This window comes from Sinohyriopsis cumingii, chromosome 10 (genome assembly GCF_028554795.1).
Source record: "Sinohyriopsis cumingii isolate HCF-2022 chromosome 10, ASM2855479v2, whole genome shotgun sequence".
In the NCBI taxonomy this organism is placed as follows: domain Eukaryota; kingdom Metazoa; phylum Mollusca; class Bivalvia; order Unionida; family Unionidae; genus Sinohyriopsis; species Sinohyriopsis cumingii.
The window spans coordinates 85437808-85457034 of NC_142970.1; the positions used below are offsets into that span (position 1 = coordinate 85437808).

General features: G+C 37.0%; 1 protein-coding gene across 1 annotated transcript; it reads right to left on the reverse strand.

Moving 5' to 3' along the window:
* Positions 1-1747: 1747 nt before the first annotated feature.
* Positions 1748-13095, reverse strand: LOC149790507 (uncharacterized). The gene is made up of 2 exons (XM_089971398.1): positions 12867-13095; positions 1748-5032 (listed from the first exon to the last, which is right to left on the reverse strand). Exon 2 carries the CDS (start codon positions 4841-4843, stop codon positions 2915-2917), a length of 1929 nt encoding a protein of 642 aa, XP_089827524.1. The 5' UTR covers positions 4844-5032; positions 12867-13095; the 3' UTR covers positions 1748-2914.
* Between the last annotated feature and the right edge of the window lie 6132 nt (positions 13096-19227).

Genomic DNA, 19227 nt, shown 5'->3' on the forward strand with positions numbered 1-19227 from the left:
TTAGTTTTAATTCCTTCAACCTTTATTTATGGTAATTAAATTTGTATTTCAAATTATAGAATACATGCAGGTTTTGCTCTTTCTTGTTTCTTAGTTGTCGCAAGCCACGGGCGATCATCGACTACGTTCCTTTATCACGTATGGCCGCCCGTGTGGAGATTCCCTCTTTTCTGATAAATATGCATCAACCTTTTTAACCTATCACTTTGAGCGAGAGTAAAATTGTGTCGCCACTGTGAGCTGGCATGACCTTTCACGTTGTTTCAGCTAATCAAAGTTTCCCTTCCAAAGACAGACACTGATAGATCGATAAAACGTACGCTTTCATTGAGGTCAACGAACACAAGTATAGACAAAGACGACAACAGGAATACATCCATGATCGAGATGGAAGCCAGAAATTTGTCATCAAGATGACGGAGTATTTCCAAACAAATGGCATTTGCAACCTAGATGAAGCAGAGGGGTACACAAAGTTATTTACTTTAGAATTTCTCATTCCTACTATGACATGAAAAAGGGGAATCAGTTTTGTTCAGTTTTTAGTTTGGATGAATTCTTTTTTTTTTTTTTTTTGAAATTATTCACTACAATTACAAATTGAGCATTAATATGTCTTAGACTAAATCATTGATTTTGAATTGTAATGTATTCAGTCAAGGACGTTTTGGATAATATTATTGTGAAACATCAAAAGACGTAACACACTGCGATATTCCAGGCCATTGGCACACAAGCAACTTTTGCGTTAAACAGTCCCCCGTCCCAGCTACCACAAGCTTAAAGACTCGGAAGTTAATATGGCACACAAGGTTAGACATTGAAACTTAACACTGCTTTGCTAATATAGAATTTATTTTACATACTTGTCCTCATATGGAATTCGGATCTAAGTGATGTTGCCAAGGAACACAGTGCATGAATTTGAGTACAATGTAGCGATACTAGCTTAAACATCTAACTCGTAATAATTATGTTAGTCATAAAATTAGTAATAGGATTTCTTTAAAATGGAGAGTCCAAAAACATTCAAGTATTTCTAAGAGTCAGCGATTCTCCATACTAGGTCGGAGACAGATCCAGTGCAAGTATAAAGGAAAGAATATAAAACTAACGCAGTAAACAAAATTATAATATAAATCCGAAGTGATTGCTCGATTGATCTGCAAATTGAGAAAGACCATGCATTTGTTATGTGATGCAAAACATTAAGAAGAAACTTTATTTCAGCCGCTTTTAATTTTATGCAATTTGCTTTGCGTACTATTTTGAAGCGAAACTATCATACTTTGTTCAATATATGTAATGCATGCGCTGGTGTCTTTATTTTCTAAGTGACATGTCATGAATGGTATTAGCCAGCTTCGTTTGAACGAGTAAATATTCATAAAATAAAAATTATTTTATAACAATCAACACATCATTTGTTATGTTAAATAACGCCGATATTATAACCATTTGTTAAAGTTTTGTTTTAAACCTTGTCTAAAGTTATAAAATACATGATAGCACAGTTCACTCCATGTAACGACATAGATGCATGGTCTTCAGCCTTTTTTTCGGAAAGCTGCCAAGAGAATATCTTGTTTTTGTCTGTCTTTTCCTCACACTGTCTTTTCAGTTAAGTAATTTTTAATGTAATTTTAAATAAATTGTTGATACTTGGTAGACTCAAGCATATACAAGTTTTGTAGTATATTGTTGGGAGACATTATCAAAAGAATTAAAGTATGCCTATATTTTATTTCATTATGACTCCATAAATGCAATTAAAACAAACTATAATATAAACCCTTCAAATTCTTCATAAATAAATAAATGGTATATTTCAAATCAAAGGTCTGCATTATTTGATTCCAGCTTAAATAAAATATGTACATGTTTATTGTAGTACATACATATTCTTTACAATATATGTATCTAACATGAATGCTTTGCAATTAGCATATGTGTATCGAAAACTCATTGCAATTAGCATATGTGTATCTAAAATAACGTCTTTGCAATTAGCATATGTGTATCTAAAATATTATCTTTGCAATTAGCATATGTAACAAATATGAGAGCTTAGCAATTTATGTATCTAACACGAAGGCTTTGTAAATAATATATTTTTTTAACAAGAACGCTTAATTAATAATTGTATTTAATATGAAAGCTTTGCAATTAAGATAATATTTTAACATAAAAACTTTGTAATTAACATTTGTGACTAACATGATTGCTTAACGCTGGGCCGACCTATTATTTAGTCATTTTTTTTTTTGTTTTTCTTCGGACCGAGGCTTCTCATGTTTCGTAGTCTTGTTGTTGTTGTTGCTGTGGGGTTTAACGCCATTTTTCAGCACACGATAGGCTATACATGGCGGCCAGTATTAATGGTGGAGGAAGAACCCGGGAAAACCCTGGAAAGAACCACCGACCCACGAGAAGCTACTGGCAAGCTTTCTCCCATACCCTAATTGGCTGAATCCGAGACTCGAACCGGTTTCGTAGTCTAAATTGTGCCATAAAAGTGGTTAAGAAAATATCAACATGAAGTGAACATCACTTGAAAACGTATTATTTAGGCTTTTTAAAACACTTGGTGAAACCTTTAAATAGTAGCAAATATCAAAAAGATTAGTTTAATTAAAAGAAATAGACAATGTTCGATGTTCTTCATGCAGAGGGAAAATTCCAGTTGTAACAATTTGGTAGACGATTTCTTTACTAATGAAGGAGAAAGTCATAATTTATACGAAGCAAAAATGTCCTTAAGATATCAAATATTGCATGAGTTTACTATTGTTTAATCCGAGATAATGCTTTAAGTCACGTTGATATAGTCAGCATCATTATATACATTGCGCATGTGGGGGAAATGCGTTTTACTGTATAGATATTAATAATTAAGATATTAAAAACATGCATATTATAAATATATGTCAGTACGGTTTGCTTTACAATAACAATACTGTTCAATAGTATCGTCTTTAATGCAGGAAGACTGGTCACCATAACGATTTAATCTAGCAACTTTCCCCACTAACTCCATATTTTTGTTTATATGATCGACCATTCCTTCAAACAGACCCTGACCCGGCAAAGTCACAATGACGATTGTATAACGTCCGTCTCCATTTGCTTCTGCCGTTTTCTGAAGATGGTCAGGACCTTGTGACTGATCAATATCAAAGGAATTTACAATACCTGCCTCTCTAACTTCGTATAACTGCAGTAATTCACACAGTTTACCATTGTAATGACTACGAATAATGTCATTAATATTCGCAACAATAAAATTTGCCAACTTTCCAATAATCGGGAGAGTGACAAGGACTGGCAACGTTAAATTGCATACACAATAGTTCTCCGGAATCCCAGCATGTTCGCAACTTCTAAACTCTGGTAGCGGGGTGAATAGACTTATTTTCTCTAATCCTTGGTCAGTCTTGGCTACGGTACCGTTATATCTACTGTAAATGACGTCCTGAATGGTTTGATGCAGGTCAAATGGAGTGACTGATCTTTCAGTGTTTCTTTGCATGATTGTGCCCAGATATGGATAGATTCTTTTCAGTTTTTCAGGAAGGTATACGGCCAGAAACGGTTGCTGACTCTCAAGTCTACCAAGTAATGTGGTGCTAAAATCGTCTAACCGAAACCCGTGGTCACTCATGACAATGAAAACGGCGCGCTCCAAATGACCTTCCTTTTTCATCCACTTAAAGAGGTCTGCGAATGCTTGGTCGGCATACTCGATTCCGTTAAAATTATCATGTGTGAGCTGGTTCAACCATGAAAATGCCAGCCGTAAGCGAAACTTGTATTTATGGAGAAATTCTTTGAAAAATTTAATCTGCAGTTTGTATTGCTCTACGTTGCCAAGGCAATACTTGTTTACGCCAAGTTTTTCGACAAGGATTGGGTTAAAACTCTCAACGGCGCTCATAAAAGGTCTAAAATAGTAGTCTGTAGGCGGATATCTGAAACCCAGTTTAAGATAATTAAATGTAGAATAATGGGCCCTATCCTCTGCATACATTGTAGTGTATTTCAACATGGCAGCTTCCTTCCAAAGGAATGGAAGATAATCCAGATACGTGTCGCTGTAATCGGCGGGAAGTTCAGAAACAGCCTTTCCTGTAAGAACTGGCAATAGGTTTGGAAATGAGTTTTTTCCAACTGTTACATAATTCTTGAAATCGTAAGCGTTCAGGTTAGTATTCAAGAAATGAAGAGTTTTTGGAAGTTTTCGTATGAAATGAGAACGAGACAAAGAATCGACGCCAAATATAAAGACACTTAATCGATCGCCTGTTTCAGGCATCATAAAACTGTTTGAAAAATCATCCTTCCATTCCATGTTCATATGCAGGTTATCATATATGACTTTTTCTTTATCAAAACACGTCGCACGGAAAAATCTCGCTTGTATAAACTCTGGGGGTTTAATTTCAAAGACCGGCCCGTACGCAATGGCGATGTCGTTCGTGATCCGTTCAATTCGCCTGCTAGAACATATCAGGTCTTGGCTAGCAACGTTATACGGTTTATTCAGTACTTTATAATCGAATTTCAGAATCCCATTTTCGTCGACATACAATAAAGACGGTGTTTTGGAGCAATGAAAAATGTCATGGTCTCTCAAAAACCTTAGCACAGAGTTGTCCCACGGATTAAGCGTAGGGAATTTGCAGTATTGTTTTACACGAGTCTGTAGTTTTATCTTTGGAACAGTGTACGAAGTGGATAACATGTACACGGACAAGCAAAAGGTGATGATAAAAGCAGAGAACAATACACAGCATGAATACCGTACAGTACAAAATCTTTTATAGTAATAAACCTGTTCTTTCATCTTGCTCAACAGCTTGCATGCGTTCTAAAACGTTGCGATATGTATTTGTTAATAGAGATCTCTCACAGTAACATCCTCGGTCCAGTAAAATAACTGAGATCTTGATATATCAAGGTGATGTAGATTCTGACACCAATCCTCTAGTGTTGTACCTTTTCTGACGTATCCAGTGTCGAGTTTCGAGTGCTTCTGAAACAGAAAGACACGAAAATACGCAAATAATAAATCTGAATCCGCAGTATAAACTCCCCAACCATCCAAAATTTTACTTGCTTTTCTTCTTTTCTCTTTATGTGTGATAGTTTCTCATGTGAGAAAGAATGACCTAAAATTGATATCACGATGAGTTTGACCACGAACCAGACGATGATCATTTCATTTGCAGTGGTCTATCCACCATAATGAATTGAACCAAATTAAATAAAGTTAAGCAGTAAAGAAAAATTCATATCACTTGCTTTTGATATTGGAATCGTACTTGAGGTGACAACATTTTATAATCAGTATTCGAAAGAACCTCATTCCTGCCTGAAAATCCCAACCCACACCTGGGATTTAGTTTATTCAACACCAGTGTATATGATTCTGTTATCTCCTGTCCATATTTCATGTTTACTCGTTTGTTAGTATCTACATATTTATAATTCTAAATGGGTTAAAGACATTGAAGGCCCTAAACGAAATTCTTGATTAAGACTGGACGGACGGACGGACGTGGTTAACACTATAACCATACATCGTATCTGCGATCATGTCGTTGCATAACATATTTCTACAGAAAAAAAAATTCAATTTTACGTTTCAAATGGTAACGCAAAAATAATCTTAAGGGAACCGGGTAAATGTTCGTGCAAAGCACATCATGATGGATCCAATAAGCAGTCAATTTAGACGGCATTAAGCTCTCATTTCTGATCATTCTTTGTACTAATAGTCCTAATCTTGATAGCGTTATTTATAGATAACAATGTTTCAGTCATATCACAGTGGCAGTTTATAGTGGTGTCTAGCACTGGGGCATCATGCCGCATACATGTAGCATCATGTCCCACTCAGTCACATAATCATGACACCAGGCCGACCAGTCCTAACACTAGCCTCTTAATGCTGAGCGCCAAGCGAGGTAGCTGTTAGTACAATTTTTACAAGTCTGTGGTATGATTCGGCCCGGGTTCGAACCAGCGACCTCTGGCATCCGAAGAGGACGCTCTAACCACTAGACTATCGGAGTGGTCTGTTCTGATTTATAGCAAAATAACAACATCGTATATCCATTATGTAATTTCAGAAGAAAAAAATTCCTCAGATAAAAAAAATCAAGTCAAAAATATCTTGGCTGAAATAATTTCGTAGCCACCCCCCACCCACCCATCCGAAAATTAAAAGCTCAGTACCTTACAATAGATGAATTTGCTATGTGTATATTAACTGTTGTATAAGTTGTAATGTAAACTGTAACTGAAGGTTATAATATAAAAACTGAAGTGGATGATTAAGCTTACATATAGTTCGCATCATGAGAAAGGCATTGTACTGACATTCGAGAGCTCGTTGATAAAAATATGAAATTAACTAGCTACAGTATTGATATAATAGGCTAAGAACTTCGAGTGGTATGCCAACACCCGGGCAAGAGATTTGTCAGAGATAGCCAGTAAAAAATAAAACACGCTTACTCCACAAATGAGAAAATATTTTGTATGGTTGAGAAATTGCGTAAAATTCAAACAGCAGACAATTTCTCTCCTAAAAGCATCAGGACCATTCACAGTCTTATAAAGGTATATATTACTTAAAACATCAATATACAATAGTACATAAAAAAAATGACATTTTGCTTATTCAAAACTCTGACGTGCTTCCAAAAGTTCGATTTTGCCCGAATACATATCATAGGATTTATTTGGCCGCAGCGTTGGGATGCGTGACGCGTGTCAAAAACAACATTAAATAATTATGTTTGTTTAGCCTAAAATTGATTTGTGAGAAATGCAGCGGCTTGTACATGGAAATAACAATTTTTAAAGTTATTTTGTCACGAATACTGAAACTATATCATAAAATTCTTAACGAGATAGCTTGTGAATTTCCGTTATGTTCCTTATTGATGGAAACTATCAGAGTACGGATACAGTGAAAAAGAACCTTAGAGTGTACCGCCGCAAAAAAGGAAAAATATCCATGTAAACCGATATACATGTACACCTCTATTGTTATTCCTATTTAAAATTTCTTTCCCAAATAAAATCGTCCACAAGTCCAATTCCACATTAGTTTCAACTTTGAAGTAGCTGCATGTAATTATTTCCTTACAAAATTCCTTAATTCATTCGCATTCCCGAAACAAGTATTGTATGGATTCTTTAGCAGAATTAAATCAACCGCTATTGCAATAATGTTTAAGAAAGTTTACTGTCAGAATTATATGTATGGTTATTGTATAAACTGAAATCAACTTAGACAATTATTGTTATCAGGGTGTAGTGTTGTGGGATCGGCGTTCCGTTACATCTTTTGCGCGTTCTCTTACTTATTTTTGTGCTTGCCATTGCCCCCACCCCACCCCACCCCACCCATCTGAGTAACATGCGTTACCTCATTTCTTTGTTGCGTTCTCTCCCTTTTTTATTTAGCACTACATCACTGATTGTTAGTAATTTTATGTTTTCGAGTACATTCTTTGCCATTCAATGACCTGAAAAATCCAAACTCTGGACAATTTCCCATTTTGTCTCCATGTTAAGCTTTAAGCTTCATTTCATTAATATCTTATAGCAATTCCTAATCTTCTGCATTGTGTGTAATGTGTAATTTTTATCTTTTAAGAAATAGAATGATTTAAGAGAATAAAAATTGTAAAGTCTCTATTTTCTTTCCAAATGCATTAACTATAACCCTATATATTAAATAGTTTGTATGAATATTAAACCTATCTCAGAACGGTTCGAACTCCATAAATGCTCCATCTTCATTAGTTAATTGTCTTAGCTTCGTAATGTTTGCTGTAGAATAAAAACAAAATCTTTCGTGGTGTTTAGGATATAGAAGCAAATGTAAATTTAATCCAAACCTTAACGCAAACTGTGCAGAGCCAGGACACTGACCCAAGGTCAAGCGGGCGAGCGAGACCACAATGATAAGTACACCATTTTCACGTTCTTTTTAAATTGACACTTTGACCGTTGTAGTAGTTGAGCTGAGGTTGCTCACCCAAAACGTAAGTAACCACACTGGTTTAAATTTAAAAATATCACAATGGTGTGAAAGCATTTGTGTATGTATTCTCCATTACATTTTTGGTGGTTTGTTTGAGGGGCCTAGTGGTTAGAGCATCCGCCTTGGATGCCAGGAGTCGCAGGTTAGAACCCTGGCCGGGTCATACCAATGACTTTATAAAAATGGTACTAACAGCTGCCTCGCTAGGCGCTCAGCATTAAGAGATTAGTGCTAGAACTGGTCGACCTGGTGTCAGGATAAAGTGCCTGGGTGGGACATGAAGCTAAACGTCTGCGACATGATGCCTCAGTGCTAGACATTATAAAATGCCACTATAAAATGTGTGTTCTAGTGGCAGTGTATTAAACATATTGATCCATTATCAAATTACCTTCAATGAAAATAGATTCTCTAATCAATTAGATTTAATTACGATGTTTAGTTTTTGATGTTCTAATTTTAAGTCATATGGCTCAAATTCATGGGTACAAAAAAAAAAAAAAAAGAAACCCAGGGGCCCCGAGTGTCCGAGTGGTCTAAAGCGCTCTCCGTTACGGATCACTGCCATCTCACCTCTGTCTGCGTGGGTTCGAGTCTCGGATTCAGCCAATGTGGGTATGTGAGAAAGATTGCCAATAGCTTCTCCCGGGGTTTTCCCGGGTTCTTCCTCCACCATTAATACTGTCCGCCATGTATAGCCTATCGTGTGCTGAAAAATGGCGTTAATCCCTACAACAACAACAACAACTGTCAAGCTTCACACTAACGTGGGCTTGACAAACACCAACTGCTGGAAATAGTACTCTACCCTATAAATTATCTTTACAAGTCCTGCAACTATATATATTCTTCTAGGGTATATTTCTCAGAAAGTTCTCACCCAGGGACTTCGTCCCTGGTTGTGGAAATATACTCCTAGAGCACATGTTGGTTACGCATATGAATTGAACTTTTCATTCCTTCAGTTTGCACGCATGGTTTTGGGATGGAGAATGGAATGTTCTCGAAGATAAGACCTTGGCCCCAAGTCGAGAAACATACCATAACAATAGCCATAAAAATGTCTGAGGCAAACATTGGACATAAATTCACCTGTTTAATGGCTACTGGTAATACGAATAGGCTTCGTAGGGTGGGTGGGGTGGGGTGGGTATGGTATTTCCAAATATTATGTACAGAACGTAATAAGTGGGAAAAGTTATATTATTTACTGTAAAATTCTGTCAGTGGAATGTGCAGATGCAACTTATTTTGCGGAAAGGTATTTATAAAGGGAAAAATAGGCAGTTTGATACTGAATTGTACGTGAGATAGATACCGGCATATATATATATATATATATATATATATGATTGAGCGATGGTATTGCAATTATCGTATTCATAATGCCTAAAGAAAACGTAACAAACGTTACAGTTTCCATACACATGGCGCCTTACATACAACGTATGTGGCCAGCATCACGATGTAATGCAATGGATGTTGTCATATTGGTCATCTTCCAGTCGATACATTCCCATGACTTAAGTCATATTACAACTATATCTGTAATCTGATGGCTATCAAAATTTCCATATAGAAGTAGCCTTCGTCGGTACCGTTAATAGCGAAGAAAATTTCGAAACGTGTGTGAAATACTATTATCGGAGTTGTTCCATCGGTTACATTTCACTTGCTTGTGCCTTATCAATTCTCAGCATACAGTTCTGTAAATGGTAGTTCGTCGAGCAATAACACGATGTTGAAATTCAGAACGTTTCTGAACGAGTTGACATTAATTCAAAGTAGTTTATTAATTCAATAGTCAATGAGAACCTTAGTAATTCCAATGATAATTTTAAATAAAGAATTCGTTTCGAATTATATCGGACAGATTGATCTAAGACAATAATAAAATGTTTTATCAAATCCCTATTTATGCACAATTTCACTTGACCTACATCTCAATATAATGTGAAGATTTCCAAAGGAAAAACCTAGTCCAACTATAAACAAGAGTGGCCTTGAAAGTTTGCTAGGTAAACACAGTTTACAACTTACATTCATGGACAAAAGTTTAAAAGAGAAACACACTTTACAACTTACGCTCTTGAACAAATGGTACGCACACAATAAAAACTGAATATTTTACAATTGTAAGATAAAAAAAATCTGCATTCTTGACACGAAGGCTGTTCCTTTAGATCGGTTGCCGCTAACGATTACTACTTATCGTCAATTATAATCTTTGTGTAGCACAACATGGACACAGACGGCGAGTTTGGCGTCTATACATGTACATGCCGTCGTGTTCTTCTACGGTAGGTTCTACGGTGTGTTAATTAGGCTATGTGTAGGGAAAGAGTTTAAAATTATTTTTCGTTTGCTTATGTACAGAATGATGGTGTTTAACCGAAATTACCTGCATTTGTATCTAATATAGATTTTAATTCTTTTTGCCTGGAACATTTTGAAGAGGGTCAATCAGTTTGTATCGTGCTACAGTCTAGTCATTTGCAAAGACTAGGGCGCTTTGGAATCAATTTAAGGAGACGATTTGATGCCACTGGCGGTCAAAATAATCGCTGATACTACAATGGAATCAAGAGATGTGAAAGTAGAAACGTAGCATAGTGCCGTGATTACGTACAGTACCAGATAATGAAGATGAAAATGACATCAGCTGAAGGGAAGGTTATCAACATTGTAGTACATTGCATTCCAATTCAGCATCTTAAAAAGCTCCACTTGTTTCATCACTTGGAGATGAAAATGATACGTTTCGAATAAAATGGTCGGTAAACATTCTTGATGATTACGGAATGATAAACACATTATCTGATAAAGCATGTCGCTAACATTTCAACATGCCCTGCTTTATGAGGAAACCAGACAGCCATCCGAAGATAATAGTACAGAACGGCGGCAGTCCTGTTGTTGTTGTTGTTGTTGTGGGGTTTAACGCCATTTTTCAGCACGATAGGCTATACATGGCGGCCAGTATTAATGGTGGAGGAAGAACCCAGGAAAACCCCGGAAAGAACCACCGACCCACGAGAAGCTACTGGCAAGCTTTCTCACATGCCCACATTGGCTGAATCTTAGACTCGAACCGCCGCAGACAGGTGAGATGGCAGTGATCCGTAACGAAGAGCGCTTTAGACCACTCGGCCACTCGGGGCCCCGGCGGCAGTCCTGTACCTTTCTATTCCAAAAGCCATAATCTGTATGCATATTTGCAGTACAATATTTCAATTAAATATAGCCAGGCATACAGAGATATACAGATATACGTACATCATGTACAGAAAAAATTATTGATAGATTACTATTTAGCATGGGACTTAAATAATAATAATAATAATAATAATAATAATAATAATAATATTGTTATTATTATTATTATTAACCGCAAACAGAACTGTGTAACTGAGTTTCTAATACAATGTGGCAAGTGTTGATAATGGTCGATACAAACATTCATACCTGTGATTACTTTTCAGGTTTCAAGGACTCACTAATTACTGTTTTTATTATTTGCAAACACACAGTATGTCCTTAGATATAGTTTGTGTTCAGTTTCTCAAAGTTTTAAAATCCACTTCTCTTTGACACTGGTTGGATTATTGATAAATGTCGGTGACGTTTTCTTTATCATTGGATCCAAATTCCAAATTAATGTACACTGCATCAAACTTTGTCGACAAAAAAGGTATTTCTTATTACGAGTTATTCTTTGATAAACTCACAGTAAAGTGTTAATACAGAAAATCGATTATCACTTTTACCGAAATACTAGCCATGTCTTCGGAGTACCATCACTCACCGCGCTGTACTGATTTGTGTATAACCAATAGCTTCAAAGGACTGCACATGTGTCTGCTTGTAATGCCTAAGGTTGGACTCCCAATTGTTTAAATAATCGCACCATTCGGAGATCAGAGGTGGTGTGTGTGTGTGTGTGTGTGTGACTTAGATTTGTAACGTTGCTTTAATAAAATTTCACCCATATCGCCACAATGTCTGCATTGTGGCAGTTCATGTTGATGTCCAGCACTTGGACATCATACCGCAGACATGTAGCATCATGTATCACCTGAAACCAGGCCGACCTATTAATTAATGCTGAACGCCAACTCAGGCAGCTGCTAGTAATATTTTTATAAGTTTTTGGTACGACTCGGACGGAATTCGAACGCGCGATCTTCCGATATCGAAGCGGACGCTCTAGAAACATTTAGGACCTGACACTAAATGTAGCTGCTACGTACAGTATTTAGGGAATATTGTGTTTCACATGTTTTGCACGAATTATTATTAATGTTGAAGTGTGCGAACAGGAATGATACAATATGGATCATTTTTAAAAAAATTATATTTGACGCACCTTGTATTTTTACAACAACAAAAAAACAACAATAAAAAACATTTGTGATTGTACAGACGTCAAAATCGACGAACAATTGTTACATTTTCTCCAATATGTCACAAGCTGAACTAAGTGTGCCAAGCTGTTTTGAAAATTGAACTATTCTTGATTACGACTGGCTTAAGTTGGAAATTAGCAGACGCAATTCGGATAAACTAGCATTGTTGTAACTACCGAGGGGCGCGGACTCGTGTCTTCACGTGTGTTATATTGTTACCGGTTGGAATCCCCATTCCTTGATTCATGGACGGATACTCCTAATGTCCTTTGTAACGAACCCCTGTCGGGTGAGATGGGCTATATAAGTGTCTAAAATTAATTATTTCATTATCAAATTGTGAATTTGCGAAATGGTGAGTTGTTCAAAATAGCTATATCTTAAAATAGTTTGTCACCTACCTTAAAGATAAACCTAGTAAGACTATTGATATCCTTCATTCCTTGTACTGCACACCTCTTTGAATGACATAATGACGCATACATAGCCGACTGTAAAACATGCCACGATGTGAGAAGAACTGCACGTGGAGACCGTGATCTTAAGGGGTTCGAACCAGTGTGTGCACGCAAGATTTAGTAAGTGATGTAATTTAAATCATTTACTTTCTTGTCAACTGTGTAGGGACCATACTACTTGGCCTGATGTTGTTGTTGTTGTAGGGTTGAACACCAGTTTTCAGCACAAGATAGGCTATACATGGCGGCCAGTATAATTGGTGGAGGAAGAACCCTGGAAAACTCCGGGAAGAACCACCGACCCACGAGAAACTACTGGCAGGCTTTTCTCACGTATCAACGTTAGCCGAGCCTGAGACTCGAACTCACGCAGACAGAGGTGAGATGGCAGTGATCCGTAACGATGAGCGCTTTAGACCACTCGGCCACTCGAGGCCCCACTACTTGGCCTGAAGAGGATTTTGTGTTATGGGCAAGAGAGCCAGAACTCTATCACCAGTTGTGATAACTAAAATCAGTAATCGAAGACGGAGCTTAACTAATATAAACTTCAAAATGTTTTGATGCCAATATCAAAGCCAAACATATTCTCAATTGCTAAATAATTTCTTTGGTGCTTTTTTTATTTCTTAGCAAAATAGCACTCTGGATGATCAGCACCATTTTCGTCTTCTTAAATCAATAGTGATCCAACCCCAACATCACTTCCATCATCAGTTTAAATGATTGGCTTAAATTTGGAGCTGTGAGAATTGACACACTTTTAATCACGGCTTTTAACTTATCAAAAGCCTCCTGACATTTTTCAGTCCAATGAAACTTGTTTTTGTTTTGCTCAACAAATTTGTCAGTGGGTTCAGCAATTATGGAAAATTTGGAACAAAATTTCCGATAGTATCTTGCAACCTCATGCCTTTGACAACTTGTACTTAAAATTGGAAACATAATCGTGACGATTAATTTCAGTACAGTATCTTCATCAGAAAGAAGTGTCTTTCGAAAACTGTAATGGTCCACGCACAGTGTGTCTAAAAACCAGTTCAAAGAGACTGAAGCCTAAAGATTCTTGAACTGATTCCCTAACAGTAAACAATAGTAAATGAATGCGTTCATCCCTTTTTTTTTATCAAAACAATACGATCGATTCATATTTTTCAAAAAGTACTGATGTGTCAACTGTTCTTTGTTGAATCACAGAAAATAATATTCCAGTGTTTGAATTATGTTTACATTTATATACAGCATACAGCGCTGGTCGATCTGGGTGTACGTTATTCATTCTAAGAGTTGAATCAAACAACGGAAACTTTTATCAGCTAGGTCTACGAGTAGAGGGAATAGTTTAAATAGGTCCCGAATATCTCGTCGCCCTCATTGAAAATGTACGCGTTAAAATACTGTTATTGAATAGATTTTTCGTTGTTTTTATTATTTTGATAAAAAGCCCGTACGAGTTAAAACGCCCAAATAGTTAAGACATTCTTTAAACTTTTATTTCAAATTCTTGTCTAAGCATGATATTGATCAGCCTTGACAAAATTCTATGCGTAATCTAAACATATGAGTGGGAGAGATGGAAACAATAAAATCCAGAGAAGTGGCATATATTGTACGTGATGTAACTACCATGATATTACAGGCGAATCTAATTTTCTTTCAGTGTGTCCGACCTCTCCGTTGGCCTTAGTGTCAGCTTCAGATGCGTGAGGTCGTGGTTTTGATGCCCGACCGAGTCATACCAAAGACTTACATTAAAGGTACAAGGTTAAAGGTACTTGACGTTCAGCATTAAGAAGTTAGTGTTAAGACTGGTCGGCCAGGGTAATGTGGCTGGGTGGGACATGATGATATATGTCTGTGGAATGGTGCCCTGTGGCTAGATATCACTATAAACTGCCACACTACAAAACATTGTAGCCATATGAATAAAACTGCACACACACACACACACACACACACACACACACACACACACTTTTAGTGTGTCCAGTATATACTAACTTACCGCTCCAGTGGTCTAGTGGTTAGAGCGTCCGCCTCGGATGCGGGAGGTCGTGGGTTCGATCCCCGGCCGAGTCATACCATAGACTTACAAAAATGGTACTAACAGCTGCTTTGCTTGGCGCTCAGTATTAAGAGGTTAGTGTTAGGACTGGTCGGCCCGGTGTCAGGATAATGTGACTGGGTGGGACATCATGCTACATGTCTCTCATTTTTGCTGATTTAATCAGTCTTTTCTCAAATATTTTTCTAGGACTTAATCTTGAGCAGTCCTGTCCGCCATCCTTTTTTGCGTCTGCCTCCTTGTCTTCCTACCCTTGTCTGTCCCGGACTTGGAAAAACGACAGGGTTTTTATACAATTTTGGCTCGTGTTAGCATTCTGGTAAACAAAGCATGGACTGGTGGGTATTGCAATCAATCGGCCAATCCAAATCGACCATGCTGACGGAACATGACCTCACGACAGTAATACAAACAAATCCGTGTTTTAATTATTCTAATTTAACATAATATTAGACAATATGATCAGTCGTGACAAACCTTCCAGAATATATTATTCTCATCTTCGAATGTTTGTGCAGGTAATTTAATTTTAAAATCTTGTAGTGTTGTACAAAATACGCGAACGGGTAACGAGCATTTCAATGTACGAGGGGATATCTCAAAATGGCTACGCTGGACAACAAATACGTGTTGCGACTAAGATCAGCTGATCGGAAGATACATGAAGTAGCAGCATGGCAGTATGAAAGAAACATTGCCAGTAGCTTCTTGTTGGTCGGTGGTCCTTACTGAGGTTTTCCCGGTTTCTCCGTTCATCAGCTATACTGGCAGCAATGTATAGCCTATCGTGTATTAAAACAGTGTGTCAAACCACCACGAACAAATATACACCTAAATAAAAGGTATTTCTAGAACAAACCATGTGTGTGTACTACATTTAATTTTTTACATTTTGTACTAATAAAACAATAAGTATATTACTTAACATAATAAAAAAAATAACTCGTTTAAAATAAATAGCAGGAGGGAGGGTGAACAGACCATTTGCTTGAAAGTCTGTTTATGAAAAATAAAACTTCATACGGAAAAAATGAACAATACAAGGTCAATAACGTCAAACCGAAGTCTCTAACTAAAAACCTAGAGTTTCTCCGATTGGGTTAGCTCATTTTGTTACTTCATCATTGTCATTCGTGTTTTTCAAATTTTTATGCGTGGTTTTTTTTATACCCGTCATACACTCAATTTTGGTCGCACCCTCCCTGCTACTGTAGTGTGTGCGTATAGTGTGTGAACTGAACTTCAATAAATGCTTGAGCGGGTAAGAAATATATGCCTGCATCCTGAACTTTTAGTTCGATTTGTCCACGCTGATTGGGTTCTCGTGCGTCATAAGAATGATACTGATAATCAAGCACAGATTCATTTTTGAGAACAGTTGCGTCCATGTCAAATGCTGGATCAGACATCCGTTTAAACATTTTATTATAATTGTTATCGTCTGACACGAAGACCACTTCCTGCTATCAGATTAGCAGTTATATTTTTTATTCTTCTGACATGGGTACACCAGTCAACTTTGCTAGTTTTTGATTTGCAGCTTGATTTATTATTTTACTAACATTTGCAGGCATAACCTCAGGGCTGGGTAATTTTACTGGCTGTGGTTTTCGTCGTATCAATCGTGCTAGTCTTTCCTTGATTGCGGATAATCCTTTACTAGCAACATGACCAATACCTTTATCAGGAACAACGTCAATAGCCTTCATTCCCAGTTGCATTGAAACCGTATTGCTTTTGGGGCTATCCTTCTGAATAGACCCTGAACAACATCACCGAGTCCATCACCGTAGATCGCTTTGTATGTTGGTTATCGCGAATTTATAATTCTGACCATTACAGGTCCACGTTGAGCATTATGTACGAACATCTTTTTTATTGTCACCGATCTAATTACATTCCCTCAATCACTGTGATAATCATCAACGATTTCCTCAATGAGAGACCGATAAACATTAATATCCATGATACCGCCTGTAAATAATCGTTGACAAATATCAGCTGCTTCATTAACGATTTCTGGATAATTCTGACTCTCTGATAGTGGCAATACCTTCAGGCGTAAATTTATATATGATGTTAGTTCTTACTTTTGGCAGAAGTGGTAGAGTGGTCTAAAGCGCTCTCCGTTACGGATCACTGCCATCTCACCTCTGTCTGTGTGGGTTCGAGTCTCGGATTCGGCTAATGTGAGTATGTGAGAAAGCTTGCCAGTAGCTTCTCGTGGGTCGGTGGTTCTTTCTGGGATTTTCCCGGGTTCTTCCTCCACCATTGATACTGGCCGCCATGCATAGCCTATCGTGTGCTGAAAAATGGCGTTAAACCCTGCAGCAACAACAACAACAACAAGAAAAACTTTTGGCAGAGGATGTGGTTGGACTTCAAGTTGTGGTTGAGGAGGTTGCTGGGGTGGTGGAAGACGGCCAGCACTGTCAACAGGTAATTTTCAAGAGCTTTTTAAACCGCCTCAGTTGCTGTAACAATTTTCTTTGTTGGAACGACAATTGATTTGAATACCTGTTCTGTACCTTCTGCGAATTCCACCTGAGACTCCTGACGAGCTTGTAATTTTTGTCTGACAGAATCAGGAACAGGGATATATTTTTTAATTGTCTCTAATCGCTCTCTTCCGTTGTTGATATAATAATGATTTAATTACTCACACTCTACAGCAGCAGCGAGGGTGCAACCAAAATTAAGTGACCGACGGGTACAAAAACCACGCATAACCCAATTAGAGAAACTCTAGGTTTTTAGTTAGAGGCTTCGGTTTGGCGTTATTGACCTTGTATCTTTCTTTTTATTTTCGTTTACTTTTTCATAAATGGACTTTCACGCAAATGGTCTGTTCACCATTCCTGCTGCTTAAATGAGAGATCTTGACTTTTGTCGATATTGTTCATATTTGCCCATCTTACCCTTTCCAGTTTTTATTGATTACAATTTTTGACTTTCTGTTAGCATTTGATAATGGCGCAATATGTAATTATTTAATGTATGTACTTCCTTTCTAGACCTCCTCCCATCAACACACACACACACACACACACACACACACACACACACACACTAAATACATCATAAACATTAAATTTAAATCTTTACGTTTCCGAGACTGGAATATGAAGTTGTAAATATAATCAGACATAAATAGGACATGTGAAGAGAAAGAGAGAGAGAGAGATAGCATGTCAATCGTATTCTGTTGATTTGTGGGGATATATTTTAATAATGTATACACTCATATTGTATTATGTTTAGTCCCACTCTGTCGTATAGATCGAGGCATTGCGTTGCCCATGTGCTTCCGTCAAGTCCCATTACAATCCATCAGCTTTCATTTCGTCAGTCCGTACGTCAAGTCCCATCACAACCTATCTGTTTTCGTTACGTCAGTCCGTTGAAGTCCCATCACAACCTATCTGTTTTCGTTATGCCAGTCCGTCTGCACGAATTTCTTTGCTGACCAGTGACTTTGTGGAGACTTCGTGCATTCAAATCAGATTTGATACGGGATTTCACAACGAAAACACCTAAAGCAAGTAAGTTTAGTATTCAACGATTTGTCACAAACATTGACCCACAAATAACGCCTGATTGTCTTAGCATTTTTCTTTGTAATTTGAACAAAATTTTCTTTAAATGCATTACAACTGCTGGGCTACCTGTGTCCAGTGGATGAATGTTTAGATATCCCTTTCAAGCATGATACAGGTACCCGCAACCCTGCTTAATATATAGCATATAATTTAGGGACTTGTGCGTATATCTTCGAGTGGTAATCTTATATATGTATATATATATATATATATATATATATATATATATATATATATATATATATATATATTTATTTATATATTACACACATAATGGGTTCATTGAGTTATTTACACATATGAAATTGTAACATATACAAATATATATGTATGATGGACCAATACTTTTGCCTGGATTGTGTAAACAGTGACATTATCACGTACATATTAGCTGCTTGGCCGACTATCAGGGAGATGTTCAAATACATAAGTAATTTTCATTACATACCATATACATATTTAAACGTTATAAAGTCCAAATTTAGTGAAATATGCAGTCAAGCGAAACATTCTGTCTATTAGAGGAATTTTTTAAAGAAAGTAAGCCATTAGTTTTGTAGGAAATGTTGTGTTGGTTATTATACATGAGTATTACAGTTCAGACGTTTTGTGAAGTCTTCTCTTGTACAACAAGCACGAA